We start from the raw sequence: 18035 nt of genomic DNA, 5'->3' as shown, positions 1-18035 counted from the left end.
GAGCATAGGATGCCAAAAAAGCGAAGAGCTTAGACAATGAAAGCTTGGGACTTTGTATTCACCCTGCAGAGCGCGTGGTTGATGGTCAACAGGGGAGTGTTCCAACGTCCTAACGATAGAGACAGCTAGAAGTGATGGTTCGAGAACGGGACAATGCTCACTCAGCTCCTTAACATCAGGTTACAATAACTAGTTGGTCCTGAGTTTGCAGGCACCCTGAAGATACCAGACATGCAGAGGTAGTTCATGGATTCCCTTTTAGCGCTTTTTCCTGTCCTTTGATAGCCTCAAATGAGTTATCTATGAGGGCGCAGAATGGGGAGGCACCGCATGAATCGAGATCCCCTGGATAGAGCTGTTTTTGTTTCTAACTCCCCAAGAAGTAAGTGAGAGAGACACCCATACTAGCTTCAAAGGTATATTTTAGCAATGCACGTAAATAAACACAATTCTACATATGGACCCGGTACCTAAAATGACCCTGAAGAAAATGTACAAAGATGAGGTTCAATCGTTCGAACAGAGAATATATTTTCATGGCACAACCAATAGACAGATGATTCCTTTGGATCCGTTAGGTTCCAGAGATATTGATGTGTTCCCAGACAGAAAGGATGAACATGTTCCTTAGGGGGTTCCAGCTAGTCCAAAGTACACTAGTTAGTGGTTTAGCCCACGGCCCAACAAGACAGGGACAGTCCTGGTCGTGCGATGGCGGGAGCATTGGATGCGAGAGCAACGCCAGAAGGCCAGCCAGGCCACTCCGGCCAGTCAGACCATGATTGGGATCCCATGGCAGAGCCAGTCAAGGACCACGATCCCGGAACCACTGCCTGAGTGGCCGCGTGGGGAGGGAGCAATAGATCTGAGAGCCAGAGATAAGAAGTTGTGGTCTGACCTACTGTTAATGCACTGGAGCCAGCTATGCATCACCTTTCAAAACAAGCGGGGTGACGGTTTCGTTTTGCTTTTTCTCAAGAACCCCACTTCGGCTTATAAAGAAGCACAGTGATTGAAAGCTTCAATTTAGAATGCGGATAGAAGCATATATAGACAGATTGTTATTTGAGTAAAGATCTAATCTAGTGAGTCAGCATCAACACTGGGGGTTATCAATCTCAAAAATTTATTGCACTGATATGAGAAACAGTATATAATTTTAATGAAGCTGATTGATGAAACTTTCTCTCATTCAAGATGAACAGTGCACACATTCTCTTGACTCATGTCAAATCTTCATTTGACTCTGATATAAAGTCAGAAAACTGATTGCCCACATCAGTTCTCTGACATCAATGAACCAAGTGTATTCTCCTCTGTTTAATTGAATCTTTTTATTTCAATATCTATTCACTTAATAATGGAAATAATAATGAAGAGCAGTATTTGAAAAACTTATTAAATAAGCCTTCAAACATTGTTAGATAATGAGAAGTATTCTTTATCCTCTTCAAACAATCAATCACAATAGACTCCCCCATAGTAGATTCCTGCATGAGATCCACAGTCATCACAATATGCCACAAGAGTGCCATCGATGAACATCTTATCCATCGGAGGCCCCTTGGGTCAGTTCGCATTGTAAAGCCCGTCCTCAAGCGCCTGCAGGGGATTGGGTTCCCACGGGATCCAGTTCCTGATGTAACGCTCGGCATTGCTGACGTCGCAGTTCTCCGTACTGAATATACTTTCGTAGACTTCGCGTGGCATATTGTCACACTCGGCGCCCTGCGGCTCGCTAAATAGCACAACACGAGATCTCTTCTTCCGAAGCGCATCCAGAGCCTCTTTCCAGGTACCACTAAGCAAACGGACATCCCGCAGGTGGATGCAGTGGATTGATTGCGGCAGCCGTTCGAGGAAGCGCAGCAGCCTAGGAAGATCCATGGCGACTTGGTCAAAGGAGATGTCGATCAACTTATGTCTGGACTTTGACCCTATGATTTGGCCCACGTCAATTCTTGCCGCTTCGGCCTCCTCGCCTCTCATATGCAATCTGAGATTTTGTAGGCTTGATGTGTCCAAGAAGGCAGACAGGAATTTGCTAAGATCATCTGCGTCTTGCTCCGTAAGATTGCCCTCAAACGAGAATGCAAATTCCTTCAGCTGCTGCATTCTGGACGAAAACTCTCGTCGGATATCCGGAGCCAGCGCTAAGCTCCCAGGATATCCCAGAGTTGACAGCTTGATATCGATGTTGTCAAGCAATGTACCCGCTCTTCGGACAGAATCTATCACATTGACGATGCATTGATAATTAGGTAGCTCGAGCCCATGTTTCTTTGCATCATCGCCGGTTATTGGCTGGAGCATGTAACGATGTAGTGCATCCCAGATACTGCCCCCAGGTACCATCAGTCGCCGGTCCTTCAAGGATTCAAAATCCGTATCGTTAAAGTCTAGCTTCCACAGCCCCAGCATCCTGGAAATTGCAGAGCCAACAGTTTGAGATAACTTTTTGGTTCTTATTAGTGACTCCTGCTTCTCCAGAAGGATCAGATACTGTCGATGTATTTCTCCCAGACGTGCTCGATGATCTTCGTCGCCCTCACAATATCCGCTGTTATCATCAGGATCAGCTAACTCAAGTCGACGTAGTGTAGATATAACCGCCCTTCCATTTGAAACCATTTCCAATGCTGTCTGCTCGGGTATGTCCAAACTCTCCCACATCTTCGCGTGGTCGAAAGGGTCAACATGGTTTTCAACTTCGTCTGCTTGGTATGAAATGAACCGGTGGAAGTCGGTGAATGAGAAGTTGTAAAAATGAAGGACAATTTGAACGGCACGAACGCCTTTGGAGATAGTGGGATGGCGAGAAATCTCTTCTAGGCGCGCAAGTGATAGCTCATTGAAGTTGACACGCACAACACGGACGAGCAGCTGCGAGCTCAGGTTACAGAATCGCCAACAGACCAGGCGTATGTTCTTGATATCCTTTGTGCCTTGACGGTAGAATGGCAATAGCAATGGGAATTCAAACTTGTCTTCCACGAACTCGAAGACCTTGAGAAGAATCTCGTTAGGCAAGTCCAGAATATTTAAGTTTCGCAGATACGGACGCGACAAGTTGTTGATGCAGCATCGAAGAGCACTTTGAACACCCTCAAACTTTGCCTTTGATGCATTTGCTTTCTCCAGTTCTCGGTCCAGATTATCCACGGACTCGAAGAGACCATTGTGGGCTGCCCATTTCCACCATTCTGACGGGGGCAGGTCTCCGTCCCCGAAACCTTCATCCCATTTCTGATGAAAGTCGCGTGATAAACTGGATTGCTCGGGGAACCACATCATCTTGGCGGACATCAAACGACAGATCTCACGCTCCACATCTTGAAGCTGCTCTTCCGTAATTCGGAGGCCATCATACGCAATTTTGAGGACTTCATGTTCTCTGGCGGTTGGCTCGTTCACTATCGCGCGATGCAACGCCATCTTAATTTGTTGCTCAGCCAAGAGGTGGTTAGTGGAGGGGCATTGATGCACTGATGCGCAGCGTCTTCCCTAGTGAGATTGGCTATTGATTGTAGTGCTTTGTTCGCTTATGTTTGTATATCCTCTGGTTTCACTATGTGTAGAGCTGGATTTCTGTCCAGTTTCACGATTGTTTCCCTGTCTCTGATGCTCCCGGGGTTGATGGGTATGGCGGACTCGGTCAGCCCATGTGCCTATTTAGCGGGATGTCCGGATTTTCTTTTGCGCCGCTTCCGGCTCGTACAAGTACAGTCCACTTTTGATGGTGTCAACTCTCTTATCTGCTAACCCTTCCTCCTTATCTAAACTGTATTTAAATAGACAGTCAATATATATATATATATATATATATATATTCTTCTCTCAGCATCTTCTGCACAGACACAGAATGATCACAAGTCCATATTTATTACTACTATTGCACATCACTTACTAGGGGCAGCCTGCCTCTATCACCCCCTCTTCTGAGAATGGGCAAACGAACCTCTAAATCCCAGGGGATGAAGGCGTCTTTAATTCCTTCAAAGGGTGGAAAAGCTCAGGCACAACACTCTATAGCAGGGGCTTCATGGAGCATGCAGCTGTGGCAAGACAGAGCGAAAGTCCGAAGTCATATTATTCATTATGTTGCTATTAAACGATATCATCGCAGATATCATCACTAGATATCGTTGCTAGCTCTCATCAATAGATATCATCAGTGGATATCAATCATTCAGCCAGGTCAGTAGATAGATAAGCAGGTAGATAGGCAGCTAGTCAGCTTGTAAGCTGGCATTGATAAGTAGGTGGGTAGCTAGATGGTGATGTTATTATTGAGTATGTAGATTTGTTGGTAGGTAGGGCTCTATTTTATATACAATTTGGAGTAGTTATTGAATATAGTAATCAGAAAAGATGTTGATATCTTCACCAACATCTTTATTAGACAACTCTGATATTCTATTCAACGTGTGATCTTTATAATTATGTACAGTAATTTACATTCATCTTAGTTACAGAAAAACTACTCGAAGTAGCTAGATAGCAACAATAACAAAAATAATATCAAGTTGATTATCAACAAGTATCAATGAAATATCAACAATATAAAAACAAATTAAAAGTGTACATTTACCATGTTGTAAAGGACTCGCAACCCCACCTGGGGATTTCAACTAAAGAAACTACATGTAGAGTACATCCGTACAGGCTCTCCCTCCTGCTAGCTGTTATAGTTTATGACCATTTTGGTCGAGCGGTTAACCTTGCCTGCCCATGCTTGAATTGCCCACGTGAAGATGCCGTCTAGATTCTTTCTCTGGTTGCCAGCTCAACGAAGTAGAGATATGTAGACAGATACGACGACGAAGCATATCATCTTCACATTCCACGGCGGTGGTGGATTTCAGGAAAAGTGGGCCCTTTCTCTGCTCTTCCTCGGCCTAAGGTCGGCGTTGCCAAATGGGGCGTTGCCAGGAATTTGAGGATTCTCTGCAAATGGGGGACTGAATGCTTGTCCCAGGCGCACATCGGTCATTGGATCTAATGCTAGTCTTTGCGAAGGATCTTGAAGAGCTTGACCGACTCCGTATTGACCTGCAGCTGTGGGTGGACTCGCATGATTCTGTGGACCTTTTGGCTGTCCTGTTCTAGAGACGGGGGTTGCCGGGCCTGCGGGAGTGGTCCGCAAAGCTGGGACCTGATTCTGAGGAGTACTGAGCCCTTTCCCATTGAAGTGTTTGAGAAGCATTTGCGCCGCTGAAGCACGATTTTCCGCATCAACGATCGCCATTTCTTTGATTCGTGCAACAGTGGGTAACTGCGAGGCCGCAAGCGAGATAGCCTGATGAATCTCACCTACGCCATTGAAACTTCCGCAAATCTGACGAAATCCTGTATCAAGTGTCCACAACATCGTGACAAAGAGCGACCAAACGTCTACTTTATGGGTTTGCTCCGTTTCATAGAATATCTCAGGGGCCATGTAAAGTAAAGTTCCGACAGCAGATTCGGCAACGACTTTACGGTTGCAAAGACCAAAATCTCCGAGCTGGAATAAATACTGGCCATCCGAACCCGTTACGTAGAGGATATTCTCCGGCTTCACGTCTCGATGAATGAGGCCGTGGAATGCAAGGCAATCGAGTGCTTGGAGCATATGATGGAAAAGGAGAGGCTCGAAGCCGGCGGCAGACCCGATCTCGACTAATGACTCCATGTCCCTTCTTTTAGACCCATGAATATCTCAACATTGGGTCCGCCCCAGCCTTGGGAGGCGATATAATCAACAATATATGGCTGGAGCACATTAGTTCGTCTGCAAAATGACCTTGGGAGTCTAACTCACATGGCTGATCCTGGCAAGAGTTTCTACTTCACGCTTCAGTGCATGATACGCCGATTTCCTCGATGCAGCAACCTGTTCTTCTGTTGCTCCACTCACAGGCGTCTTTTTTTTTTAATATCTTAACGGCCATGAGCCTGCCCAAGTCCGCGTCAACGACTTTGTATACTTCCCCAAAATTCCCGGATCCAATCCTATCAATTGTTGCGTATCTCATCTTTAGCTCAACCCGTCCCGACGTGTGTGGCCTGGTTTCTCGCCGAGAGGGCAAGACAGTTTCCGCGTCGTCGATAGTCCGAGCGACGCGGGGATTGTCTTCTATGTCCGGGGAGATGATTTTCCAGTTCTTCCCTATCATCTCAGCGGCAGAGAGGTGCCATTTCAACTCAAATAAAACCAAGTTCCGACCCTAAGCTGCATTCAACTTTGAACTCTGCCATGGTTGTTCCAGTCTGCAAATTTGAACCCCTCCAGCTCTTTGTAGCCCCATGTTGCCTCGTTGCCAACTGTCCAGGGTGTGAAAGACGGTCGTCGTATTGGTTGTCGCATGGAAATGTCCAGCCCAACAATCCCTGTTTGGCCGGCCAAGCGACTCTAGCGGAGTCGAATGGGGCGACGCCCCTTTCGGCAGCCATCGTGTAGCCCTGCTTGGCAAACGCGCCATTCCAAGTGTGAAAAATATAAACTGCACACAGGGTCAATTGCCGCGAATTTTGTTGAGTGAACTCCAGGGCTATTGGAGAGAGCTTCCATCATCGCGTGCTTTTTCACACCACCACCACATTACTTTTTGCCCTACGTCGCGATCTCGCCTCTGCTGATATCTGCTGATAGCAAACAACTTGCCATGGCTTTTCCAGATATTCGAGGGGATGGGCTAGTTAGGGCTCAAAGGGCCTTGGAAGCGTTGCAGCAGGATCCGCAGCTACTCGATCACACAAGAAGACGATTCAGCGATTCTCCACCATCATACAAATCTCATCAGTCACACAACTCAACATTGTCTCAGAGTCCAATTCCGCCTGGTGAGGACCAGCGAATACGCGAAGAGAATCAACGACGCGAAGAGCAACGGTTTCGTCTCATTAGGGAGCGGGGAGCGTCCAGTCCTTACGAACAATTCACGTCTCAGAGGAAGGCGGAAGAAAACCGGATCTTCAAAGCAGCTATGGACAGGACAGAACATGTGCCGGTTGGAATAAGCTTCTACCGACTGGCGGAGGTAAATATTAAGAAGCGGTGGATCGAGCAGGGCATCTGGAACGACAAGTGGAATAGTAGGACTACTTTAGCTTCAACGAAGTGGAAGCATGAAGAGCTAGAAGAATCTGACTCGGAATCGGACACTGATAGAGTAGTGACACCCCAACCTCGCTTCTCTTTTTTCCCGACAGAGCCAAAACCCAGGCGGCAAAAGAGTGATCAAGAGAAGCAACTTATTGCAGAGCGGCGGGCCGCACTCAAGTGTGAACGTGAGGCTTCACGCCCTTTTCATCAGTTTGTTTACCAGGTGTTGAAGGGGGGTGGACTGATCCAAGGAAAGACAGGGAGTGAGGAAGTCACTGCCCCTGCTACTACCGAGGACGACATTAATACTCAAGCGTACGAGAATATCAAGAGCACTTGGGTCCGACGAGGGATTTGGGACGTAAAGTGGGGTATACTACCTGGGATGAGCTGGAAGCATGAGAGGCCTCTTGAGATTGGAGCTGATCTTCTCCCGCTTCCTCAGGTGAACTCCCTTGGGAATGACTCCCACGATGCTGGAGAAGCACCTCTGCCACGTCTTTTTGACCCCATTCCTCCCGATGAAACAGATGCTCGCCAAACATCTGGTGTAGTGAGCAAACCTCAGCGAGGACATTCTGCGGATAACTCGGTCAGATTCGCTAACGGTGACGCCGAGGATTCCCTGGAATCGAACCCACCTTCCGGGAGACAACGAGGAGAGGATGATTCTCCCGTGACGGGGCGGATGGAACGATCTGGCGGACAAAGATTTTCTAGCGAAGATAGACAACCACCACTCAACAAAAGTTTTCTAGGCCCGGTACATTCATCAAGGGTATCAAAGTCTTCCCCAGAGAGACGACGTGGACGTCGGCAACCACCGAATTCATCCGCAGAGGTAACCTCTGGTGGTCCGTCGTTACCGGGACCAGATGTAACTTGAACACTCTCTAAACCTGCTAGCACACCTCTACGTAGAAGCAAACGACTACAACAACAGCAACCACCGGAGCCTAGGGAAACTGAAATTCCAGGTGAGACGGCGTCTACCAAATCGCATAAGGCTGTATCCAAACGAAGACCAAAGCAAGCCACTGCAGCCAATTCAAAGTCCGTATTATCGGCTAGGTCTCAGGAAATATCCAAGAATCGACGCACAAGTGCCAGGAGGGGGAAAAAGCAGGATGACCGGTAGAATTGGAGAACTTTGGGTTTTGAGGCATTGATTAATAAGGAGAAGGATTCTAGAAGGAAGATCGAAATGTACAGTACCATTTTTATTCCGTCCTGGTTCTGAGGACCCTATCCGTTTATCAAGATATACATAGCTCGTAGTAATTTTAGTCAACATCAAGCCGCATTTTCCTTATGCGTTGTCAGTGTTATTTTTGAATATCACAAAACTTTGAAAGATCCAACCTCTCTATGTTTGCCAGCCGGCAATGAAGTTATTCACATCGCCCGAAGACAAAACTCGGAACGCTTGATCGGGCACTTCGATTGGGAAGGTCTCCCTCTGTGCTGAAGAAAGATCGCGTGGGTAATTTCCTCACTTCTGACCGCATATTCCTTTGTGAGTAAGAAACACAAGTTCCAAAGGACTTGTTTTGTATAGCTAACTAACCAACTAGTTAGTTTATAATTTTATTGACTATTTGTGAATAACCATGTTTGAAAAAATGTAGTTTCAACTAACTGGTGGTGTTGAGTAGTTAGTTCAGTACGGAGTAGTTATGCTCGCTGTGGATTATGTCAGCAGAGGTTAGGTTCCTTTTAATGGCCCGTGCACGCTTTGGATTATTTCGCATTTCACAGCGATGAATGACGCCGCCGTCCGTTGAGAGCAACAACGATTCAATTCCACGTCGGAAACATGACCCCCCGATTAAATATTTTCCAGGGGCTTCAGTTAAACTCTCTGCGATCTACATGTGAGTACAATCCCTCCCCCCCCCCTAGATCACGCTCTAAAGCACATAAATCTTACGCATAGTTTTTGATATAAAAAGCTTCCACGACCTTACCCGCTTCCGCACGATGTTTCTCCACGACCTTCCCATCCTTCAACTGGCTAGTCCCAAAACACCGCGAGAAACGGAAGTCGCAAAAGGGCCGTCCTCGAATGCCCACCGGTGGTTCCTCCCGGGGAACAACGGTCATCTGGGGCGACTATGGCCTTCGGATGAAGGATCATGACCGTCGAGTGTCGGCAGATCAGCTGAAGATCGGCTATGAAACGATCCAGAAACGACTCAGAGGCATGAAGTACAAATTCTACCCACGAGTAGCTGCTAATATCGGTGTCTATACAAGTGGTAACGAGCAGCGTATGGGGAAGGGCAAGGGTAAATTCGATTATTGGGCTGCAAGAGTCGCGGTTAATCGAATCATTTTCGAGCTGAAGGGGGATCTCCATGAGAAGGTGGCGCGGGAGGCGTTTAGGTTGGCAGCGGCCAAGATGCCTGGTATGTTTCTTTGAACTAGATCATGGTTTTCGGGCTGGATATTCCACTGTCGCAGACTGGCTGTAGAGGAGAAGCTGACCCCGAATCTTCCTCATAGGGCTCTATGAATTCGTGAAAAAGGGCGATCCTCCCATAGTGGGTCTTACGAAATTGCAAAATGGTGTCACGCTGGAGTCATTGAAGAGGGCGCGGAGAGAAGTTCCATTGAATTCAGAGAAAAAAAACCCTCCATCTTCCCCAGAGGGTTCCGCTCCTTCGCAATAAATATCCTTCTTTTTTTCTCAGTTTACATGTACATCACGGCGTTGTAATATTCACATATCTCCAAGAATAGAAGACTTTCCCCAGATAAACGCTGGTTTGTATTCCTGCGGTGCGGAAAATATAACACGGATCATGCCTGGAAATTTACTGCGGCGAGGTTGTAGGAATTGGCAACGGGCATTTTGGGATTATAAAGTGGGAAATGAATACAATTGATTTTGTACAATTGGATTGTAGTGTTGGACGATGGCATATTATTCTCCCTTACTCGATGCACCTCAAGACCAAGCCATAAACCATCGGATAGCAATAAGCTAGATCCCAATTTCGCAAATTTCTCGGAACAAAAACCAGTCACAAAAAAGCCAGGTAACGCTACACGCTAACGACATGGAGAGAGGTGCAAGTATTTAGAATTCAAGGCCCATCAAATAACTGCTATATCGTTAGAAGAAAAAAAAAGGTAAATGTGGCAGGACACGTGCATGAAATCTGGGTGCAATGAAACTTACCTCTCGAGTACTCGCATAAATTTGGCAACAAACGCTTCAAGATGAAATATAACTTTCTGTGACGATTTACACCATTAGCATGTTGTTCTGTAGAACACATCCACTTCTTTATTAACGTACACTTCCAAGCTTTATTCTATGTTCGTAGAAGGCTGCCCATTTAATAACTTCAGGTTTCAACGCGTCGTCGATTTTGGGTATTAGTTTGAAAGTCAATGTCTACGGATCAAAAGTTAGTATACAAATTTCAAAATTCTATAGATTGAATGGAGGTTGCATGATTCACCCTGAGTATGGTTGTTGGGGGGATACAATGCGTTAACAGGTCGTATAATTTTGCTCGAACCTGAAGAATTCTTCCAGGCGAACGATCTGCCATGATTTCATCCGCAATCAAGGATATCAATGCCTCCCAGTCTGGTGGCGGGATAGGAGTATCATCCGTGACTTTCTCGCTGTTGGTAATGAACTTTAGTTAGTCGATCTTATCTCTCGGGGCTGGCGAAAGCTGTTGATCGGAGCTCACTTCTGTGCATATATAGCTTCTAACATGAGAAGAGCACGCCTAAGATTCCGCCCGCTCTCCTTAGCTATCCGCTTGTTAAGGCCTGGCGCCTCTGTCCAGCCTTCTTTTTTCACTGCAAGTTTCAACACTTGGCATATTTCAGCCTCGGCGGGCGCGGCGACTCTAACAAGGAGGGTTCTGGATCGAATGGGAGCGATGATATTCGCTGTGCTGTTGGCAAGAAGAATAAGTCTCAGGTTTGGACTGTATTTTTCCATCGTTCTTCGTAGGGCTGCCTGCGCATCTCGCGTGAGATGATCTGCCTCATTAATCACAACGACCTTAAATCGCTGCTTCGCGGACAAGTCGACCTGCTGCGTTTGCGCAACCTCCTTTAGAAGCTCCTGCACCACAACCCGGTCGTAATTCCCGACATCGGACGGCGTGATTTCAAGGTGGTAGATGGAGGAGACAATGTTGAATTCCAGCTTGCGATTGCTGGTGGTTTGAAAGATCCGCGCATCGATCTTAATCTTTTCGACTCCGGGACCAAAGAGTTCTTTAAGTGTAGCAATTATTCTGGTTTTCTTTCCTGCCCCCGACGGTCCATAAACGAGAAGGTGGGGGAAATCACCGCTTTGCGCCTGTGAAGGTACTCTAGTCAGTGGAGAAGGACTACTTGTTTTGCTTGAGTTGTTGATTTCTTACAAGCGATTTTAATCGAGCAGAAAGGTCATTATGGTAGGTGAGAGCATCAAGGCTTCTAGGCCTAAGCCTATCAACGAGAAGTGCCATTTGTCAATGGTAAATAGGGTATTGGGGTGTGAAATGTAGGTGTTCAACCGTGGACAACTTCATATCGGAGAGATTTAACTTTGACGCGTGCTGGCTTTAGGCGCGATTAATTGGTGGTCTGTGCTTCTGCTTACTACTCCAACGGTGTGAGGGGGAAGACCGAAAAGCAGGAAGTACAGAGTAGTACCGTATTCATTCAACGTTGAAATTATTTGAATATAGTTCTATGTAGATGTGAGAAGAGACATGCTCATTACTGGTATTTCATTCTCAGAAACATCCAGTTTATCCCAAAGAACGCCGTTTATGATTTGAAACTCTGATCGCCGCCCCCAAAAAAGATAGTGTACAGATAATAGTTACAAAAAGCCATAATACTTCAAATGATTTCTCTATGTACAGTTATCGCCGTTGGGCCGGTAGGTGTAATAGTTTTCGTTCGAACTGTTCGATCGCAATGTAATAAGGCGGACTGTAGGTGGAATTGGTTATCCAATCTTGCAAGAATGATTCACCAGTCCACAACCATTCTGAATGGAAAAGGCATTGAGATGTTGTCCGCAAAACCTAATGCTAGTGGGCAGTTTGTTTGGGCAATTGAAGTGAGAAGACTAGGTTGGAATCGCCATTCCTGTAATCGGCTTCAGTACCCCATTTGAATCATATCGAGCCTCTGCAGTAGAGTGTTCCATTAGTTGCTAATCCGAAAAATCCACCGGACACCGACTCTAATTGAAGTCTCCAACTTACTGAAAAAAGTATACGACAGTGTAATAGTTTCAATGTTTCTCATAGCCGGATCATTGACAAAATCCGGATCTATGAAAAAAAATACCGGCATATCCACAGATTCGCCCGCGCTCAATCTTTGTTCCTCGAAGCAGAAGCACTGAATTTTGCTGAAGTATGGAGAGACCTGCGCCGGAGTAACGCTGTACGTAGCAACGCCGATGATGTCCTCGGGACCCTTGTTTGTTGCTGTATAAAACGCCAACGCCGTTTCTCCCGGGAGAACTCTAACTTCCCGCTGCTGAGGGGTGAATTTCCAGGGTAGGACGTCGGATACCGATCCGTTGAATGTAATTCGTAATCGACGGGATGAGGTTACAGGTTTGAGGCGAGAGGCGGGGTTTTCTTCTGTGCGGTGCGTTTGGACAGGCTGACCGTTCCAGCCGGTCTGTTGGCATATCTATTTTTACCGTTTAACTCATGTTAGCGACAATATGTAGACGTCGTGCGGAAACTGTTGGATAGTCAAGAAATATATATCAAAAGAAAATAAAAGACGAAGTACCATTTTATACATGGGAACCGACCCGTATGCGAGAGCAACAGTTCCGATAATTAAGCTGATGGTATAGTACCTAAAAGAGAGGCATTGGCATATTTTTGTAAATCGACTGTGAAAAAAGAAGGGCTGACTGAAAAATTACAACTTACAAGGAAGATTGATTTTTAGAATACGACATCTTACTCTGTAGAGAGGGCGAGGGAATCTGCTGTTGTCGTGCAGATGGGGTAGAAAAAGGTCGTCGGGAGACATGACGCTGTTGTCTGCATGCAAAAGAGTAAATGGAAAGTGGCTCCGGCCCTAGAAGCCTTCGACTCCATATAGAAGCTATCCGTGGCACCATAGTAACAAATCGTATTTCTCTAGCATTTGTGAGAATGGGTTTGATCTAATCGATGAGGGAAATTCTAAGATCGCTTGAGCGAGATCGAATCCCGATGGATACCCACGACAATCACGTGATTATACGATACTCATTCTACAGTTTCAGTTAAATACGATGGATATTTTCTTCAAAGCTGGTTCAAAACAAAGTCAAGTGTCATTTCACCATTTTATATAGAAGAAAAATCAATCAAAGAAAGCTTACTGCAGAATATGATAGACATCGTATGATAATAAAACATTACACTAAGTTATATATATTGTATTGGCTGTCGCGAATAAACCTCCAGAGCTTTCAAGAGATCTAATGATTGAAAACCGGGGCCAGGACCCTTCCAAATACCCCTCGGATCATTTCTGGTCTCTCCTGGATAGCAGTTATGAGTATTGCGGTGCTCACGGAGAATGCGGCTTGCTCTTTCCATTGATGCTGTTTTGAGACAGAGGAGGAAGGGTTAGTTTTTCGTTTTTAAAAAAGTAAGAAAATAAAAAGAAGTTGTGTAACAAGGACAAATTCAGGCATATTCAGTGAGGAAAATTTTCCGCTTGGTGGCATCTCTATCTTGAAAACATACCTTCTTATCATATCTTCGCGGCAACATCGTCACCGCAGCCCTGGGCGCCACAAAAAGCGCAAGCTCCAGCCTCTTCTTCGCGTTCTCAACCAAAATGCTCCACCCACACATCAAGCATCCAGCAGCAACACATAACCCGGAGTCCCACATCATAGGCGTGACAAGCTTCGGGCTAAATAACCTAGGTCCCAGTCTCGTTCGGGCCAGACAAACGGAGTAGTAGAAAATACTAATAAAGCAACCGAGAAAGGTAGAGGAGCGGAGTGCGTTTTTCACCGCGTCGACGAATACGGTTACGGACCGTGATCGCCAACGCAACGCGAGATGGATTGGTAGATATGTGGCACAGGCGAAGTGGAAGGCTTTGGCAAATCTCCATAGGGCATGTTTTTCACAGCTGGGGCCGCAGCCCATGTGCACAAGCTCGCAGGGGAAAGGGATTGTCTTCTCTGGATCCCCCCATTCCCGAGGTAAGTTATAATCATCGCACATGGATTGTAATGGAGGTTTATTTTCTGATGGTTTTCCGTACTCCCACTCGGTCCGTCTGGCTGAGCGGAGTGTTTCGATCAGCCGGTTATCAATCTGCGCAGCGTCTTCGATCCACCTGCTGTAGGCGGCTGGTAATCTCTCTGGTAGATAGAACCACGCCCACATGATTATGGCAGAGCTTGTAGCAAAGACTCCAGCGTCTGCTAATCGTGGAGAGATAGACTCCGCATATGTCCATTTACTTCGTGCCTCTCTACGTTTTCGCCAATGTTCCCATGCCATGCATGCGACAGCATCCGTTGCTCTGATGACCGCAAAAAGACTTAGGTCAAGTGTTTTCCCGGCCAGACCAGGGGGCTCTGGAGCTTTGCTTTGGTTTCTCCGTTTTGTCTTTGAGGCTATCGCAGCCTCTTCCTCCGAACGCGAAGTAGCAGCACTTGGCGGGACTTCACCATTAGAGTTAATGATGGGAAAGCAGACCCACGCGGAAAAAAGGGCTGAAAGAAAGCGAATAGTGCGCAATAAACACTGTGTTATGGCGGGCCGAGCTTTGCCGTTTCCCTTAGTCCAAGTTCTCGTGAATCTCGTGAAGAGAGACTCAAAGACTGCTGGTAGTAGAGTTGACCCTCCGGCGAGCAAGGCGCAAAAAGTCGGAAACCTGTTCCAACGAAATGGTCTACTTAAAATCTTAAAAAGCTATTAAGGGGGCCGCCAAAAGTCAGTACTTTTCTGGTTGGTAGAGTCCATCCGTAGTTCGAGTGAATAGATACGTAAATCAGAAAACTAATGTAGGGGGATTTTAAGGAATCCAGACGCACGCGATTGAGTTTCTCTTCGTCGTTCAAATCTTTTCTGCGAATTACATGGAGAAAAGCTATGAGTTTAGGTCCAGTGACAGTAAGATATCCCAGGGCATAAGCGCGGAGTATTCTGTGTCCAAACTCAAATTCAGGTTGTCAGTATTAATAATATAAAAGAAAAAAATGGCATACCGCATCTGTAAGTTTTGCGACAGGCAAAATACATCCCAGCCACGAGAAATCAAGAGTGGTAACAGCTGCTGGTGAGAGCACTCCACCTACGGCTTTAAGATGTTCGCGTTCAGTTTGCGAGGTTGAGCATGGAGAAACTGTGCTTCCATGTTCATGGTTCGTGGAAGAAAATACATAACCCCCTTGTATAAAATATGGGGAGGTAGGAGATTTTCGGAAGAAAAAAAAAAATTCTAGAGGAAATGTGCATGTTAGCGAAGATATTCACCCCCTGGCTAGTCCCGACTTCTGTCAGAAAGAAAAGCGCCGGTGCGCGATGCTGATGTATCTCTACCGCATCCACAGGCGGTTGGTACGCACCCGCGCAACTACGCCCAAGGATGTTAACAAGCGAAGATAAGGTCCTGTTTCGAATGACCGAGAGTGATCAATAGGCATGCACAGCTGTGTTTCCTGGCGAAATGAGGATAGTACTAATAATAACAATAATGCTGCAGGGCAGAAACGTCATCGATAAGGATCCCTGTAGAGTAAGAAGCAAACATGCGCTACCTCTGATCGCGAAGTTCCTGGTCTGTTTAAGGCCATTAGCATCCTTGATATTTCCAAGCGACAGGAACAAGGAGCTCGTTCGTCGCAGCGTCCAAGGTGGTTGGCAGTCACTTGATCTGAGCTAAGCTTTTGTTGGAGGGATTCGATTGGCTGGTGGTAACTCAAGCTGTTTCGCCCCAATGGCCTAGAACTTTGGTAGATGCATTTTGAATCTATTGTATATAGCACGCAACAACATTTCTTGCGATACTCTCTCACCCCAACTAACAGAGGGCTAGGGATGGCGTAGGGTTAGGAATGAGGTGTTAGAATTAGAGATTAGACTAATGGCTAAGATCCGGTTCAATTCGTGGGTTTAAAGCGAAATAAAGGGTTGTGAACGTCACGATAAGTTTGAACTCTGCCGAATGTCGTTTTTTGAGTGTTCTGTACGGAGTAGTTGTGTAGTTAACCAGATAAGCCACCATTACTTAAGCTCGGCTTCCAACAAAAATCCATGGGTGTTTGACTGACTACAAGTCCCAGACGAGTAGTGGGGGCGAAGCGAATTGCCACGGGCGCCTCCGGGCCGCCTGGCACCCGGCAGGTTTAACTATAGACCGGGTCTGGACCCCTATAGCCTTAGCCTCCGATGTGATCTTCTTGTCGAGTACTTGATGCCTACCCGTACTTGGTTCCCACTGCAAGGCCAATGTAGAGCAAATAAACAGAAAATCAGGGCGGTGGATTTGATGTTGGATACAATCCCCATGCGGCGAGTGACGTCAGTTTGGATGCGCTCTGCGTGATCAGGTAAGATCTGGAAAGATACCGACAGGGAGATATCACGCTCCGATCTCAAAAGCAATCACTTTTAACCTTACAACTCCTTTTAAGGCAATATCCAGGAACCGTTGGCCCAGAAAGCAGCCTTCAGAAAGCCTGAAATTTCAGCCCAGCCCATCCGCCCTCAGGCAACCGTGCGTACCACCACTTTCCTCCAAGTCTTTCCACGCTTGTGTGATCTGATCTATAACTTCATTCATACCAGCGGCATTAATATTTCGCAACTCTCCAATGACACTCTAAAGATCACGAGACAGGAGCATCTCATCTTCGGCTCCTGGGCCTTGCAGCATTGTAAAATTTTCCATCGTTTGGCAAAGAACACCATTTCCCCAGTGGGGTATGTTGAGTAGGCCTTGAAATTAAACACATTTGGAGTATCCTGATACTTTTCGTCAATAATTTTGAAAATTCTCTAGAAAATGTACTCTTACTGTAGGTTCAAAAGCACGTCAAAAATTTTCGAAACTGATTATGCATAGTGTCCCTCAAATGTTATTCCATTCAACAGACTATTGGTATTTTCTGCACCCATACCAATTTCGTTGTACAGATGGAAAACAGTGAAATAAAGTCTTCCATATGTTTGTAGTATTATTTTCATTCTGTATTAAATTAGCAAATTACTAAAAAAAAAAAAAAAAAAAAAAAAAAAAAAAAAAAAAAAAAAGAAGAAGAAGTTGATATAGAAGTAGAAAAAAAGCTATGATTTGAGATGTAGTGAGGAGTTATGCCAAGCGGTATAAGGAATGGTGTGATGTGTGTTGCCTTAACAGTGACAAATATCCATCTGTTGAGTTATTACACAGCGGTATCCATCTCGATGTAGACACTTTTTCATGGAAATGGATTTTTTTGTGATTGGGGTAGCTCAGATACACTGGCGGCAACAAGCTCAGTGTTTTTTTAATGCTTGATGATTGGGGATTCAGTTTGCTAAGTCGCCTGATTCAAACTCACTATAGCAATTAATTAGCATTTACATCACAGACATACGGTTGGTGAAAATATGCTCAGCTTACTTGGTTGCGAGAGTCCAGATGCCAGATTCTCAAAGATGTTATAAGGACACTGATCATCACCTCCACAACGTTCCACATCATGACTAAGAGAATTAACACCTTCAGCCAGGAACCAATCGAGAAAAGTATTTAGACAGAGTATAAATCTCTATCGGTTTTAGATCCCAAGTGTGGGACACAGCGGCTAAAGCGATCTCTGGTTCGTTTCATCTTACACTCTTGTGACTTAGGGTTTTCAGGCACTGCTGATAAGGCTGAGAGCCTGTCTTTACCGAAAGCTGTCGGGTTGTTATTGCAGGGTCAAATTTCGGATTTATGGCGGCAATGAGCT

The 18035-nt window shown here is 45.9% G+C and overlaps 5 protein-coding genes across 5 annotated transcripts; 2 read left to right on the top strand and 3 right to left on the bottom strand.

The window, feature by feature from the left end:
- Positions 1-1569: 1569 nt before the first annotated feature.
- HCAG_03828 (predicted protein) lies at positions 1570-3435 on the bottom strand (the record flags this gene model as incomplete). The annotated part of the gene is made up of 1 exon (XM_001541680.1): positions 1570-3435. The coding sequence occupies one exon, from the start codon at positions 3433-3435 to the stop codon at positions 1570-1572; it is 1866 nt and encodes a 621-aa protein (XP_001541730.1).
- A 1426-nt stretch (positions 3436-4861) lies between these two features.
- HCAG_03827 (predicted protein) lies at positions 4862-5674 on the bottom strand (the record flags this gene model as incomplete). Its single annotated transcript, XM_001541679.1, has 1 exon — positions 4862-5674. One exon carries the CDS (start codon positions 5672-5674, stop codon positions 4862-4864), a length of 813 nt encoding a protein of 270 aa, XP_001541729.1.
- Positions 5675-8903: 3229 nt separating this feature from the next.
- HCAG_03826 (mitochondrial 54S ribosomal protein YmL47) lies at positions 8904-9561 on the top strand (the record flags this gene model as incomplete). The annotated part of the gene is made up of 3 exons (XM_001541678.1): positions 8904-8961; positions 9040-9495; positions 9551-9561. The coding sequence occupies 3 exons, from the start codon at positions 8904-8906 to the stop codon at positions 9559-9561; spliced, it is 525 nt and encodes a 174-aa protein (XP_001541728.1).
- Positions 9562-10169: 608 nt separating this feature from the next.
- Positions 10170-11571, bottom strand: HCAG_03825 (activator 1 38 kDa subunit; the record flags this gene model as incomplete). The annotated part of the gene is made up of 6 exons (XM_001541677.1): positions 10170-10194; positions 10272-10327; positions 10392-10490; positions 10558-10726; positions 10798-11420; positions 11485-11571. The coding sequence occupies 6 exons, from the start codon at positions 11569-11571 to the stop codon at positions 10170-10172; spliced, it is 1059 nt and encodes a 352-aa protein (XP_001541727.1).
- A 4056-nt stretch (positions 11572-15627) lies between these two features.
- On the top strand, positions 15628-17254 carry HCAG_03824 (predicted protein; the record flags this gene model as incomplete). Its single annotated transcript, XM_001541676.1, has 6 exons — positions 15628-15653; positions 15803-15835; positions 16147-16206; positions 16383-16443; positions 16745-17022; positions 17194-17254. The coding sequence occupies 6 exons, from the start codon at positions 15628-15630 to the stop codon at positions 17252-17254; spliced, it is 519 nt and encodes a 172-aa protein (XP_001541726.1).
- Between the last annotated feature and the right edge of the window lie 781 nt (positions 17255-18035).

Source organism: Histoplasma capsulatum, genomic scaffold (assembly GCF_000149585.1).
Source record: "Histoplasma capsulatum NAm1 scaffold_3 genomic scaffold, whole genome shotgun sequence".
In the NCBI taxonomy this organism is placed as follows: Eukaryota; Fungi; Ascomycota; class Eurotiomycetes; order Onygenales; family Ajellomycetaceae; genus Histoplasma; species Histoplasma mississippiense.
Note: the sequence above shows the minus strand (reverse complement) of the source record. Positions and strands in the feature narration are given on the sequence as shown.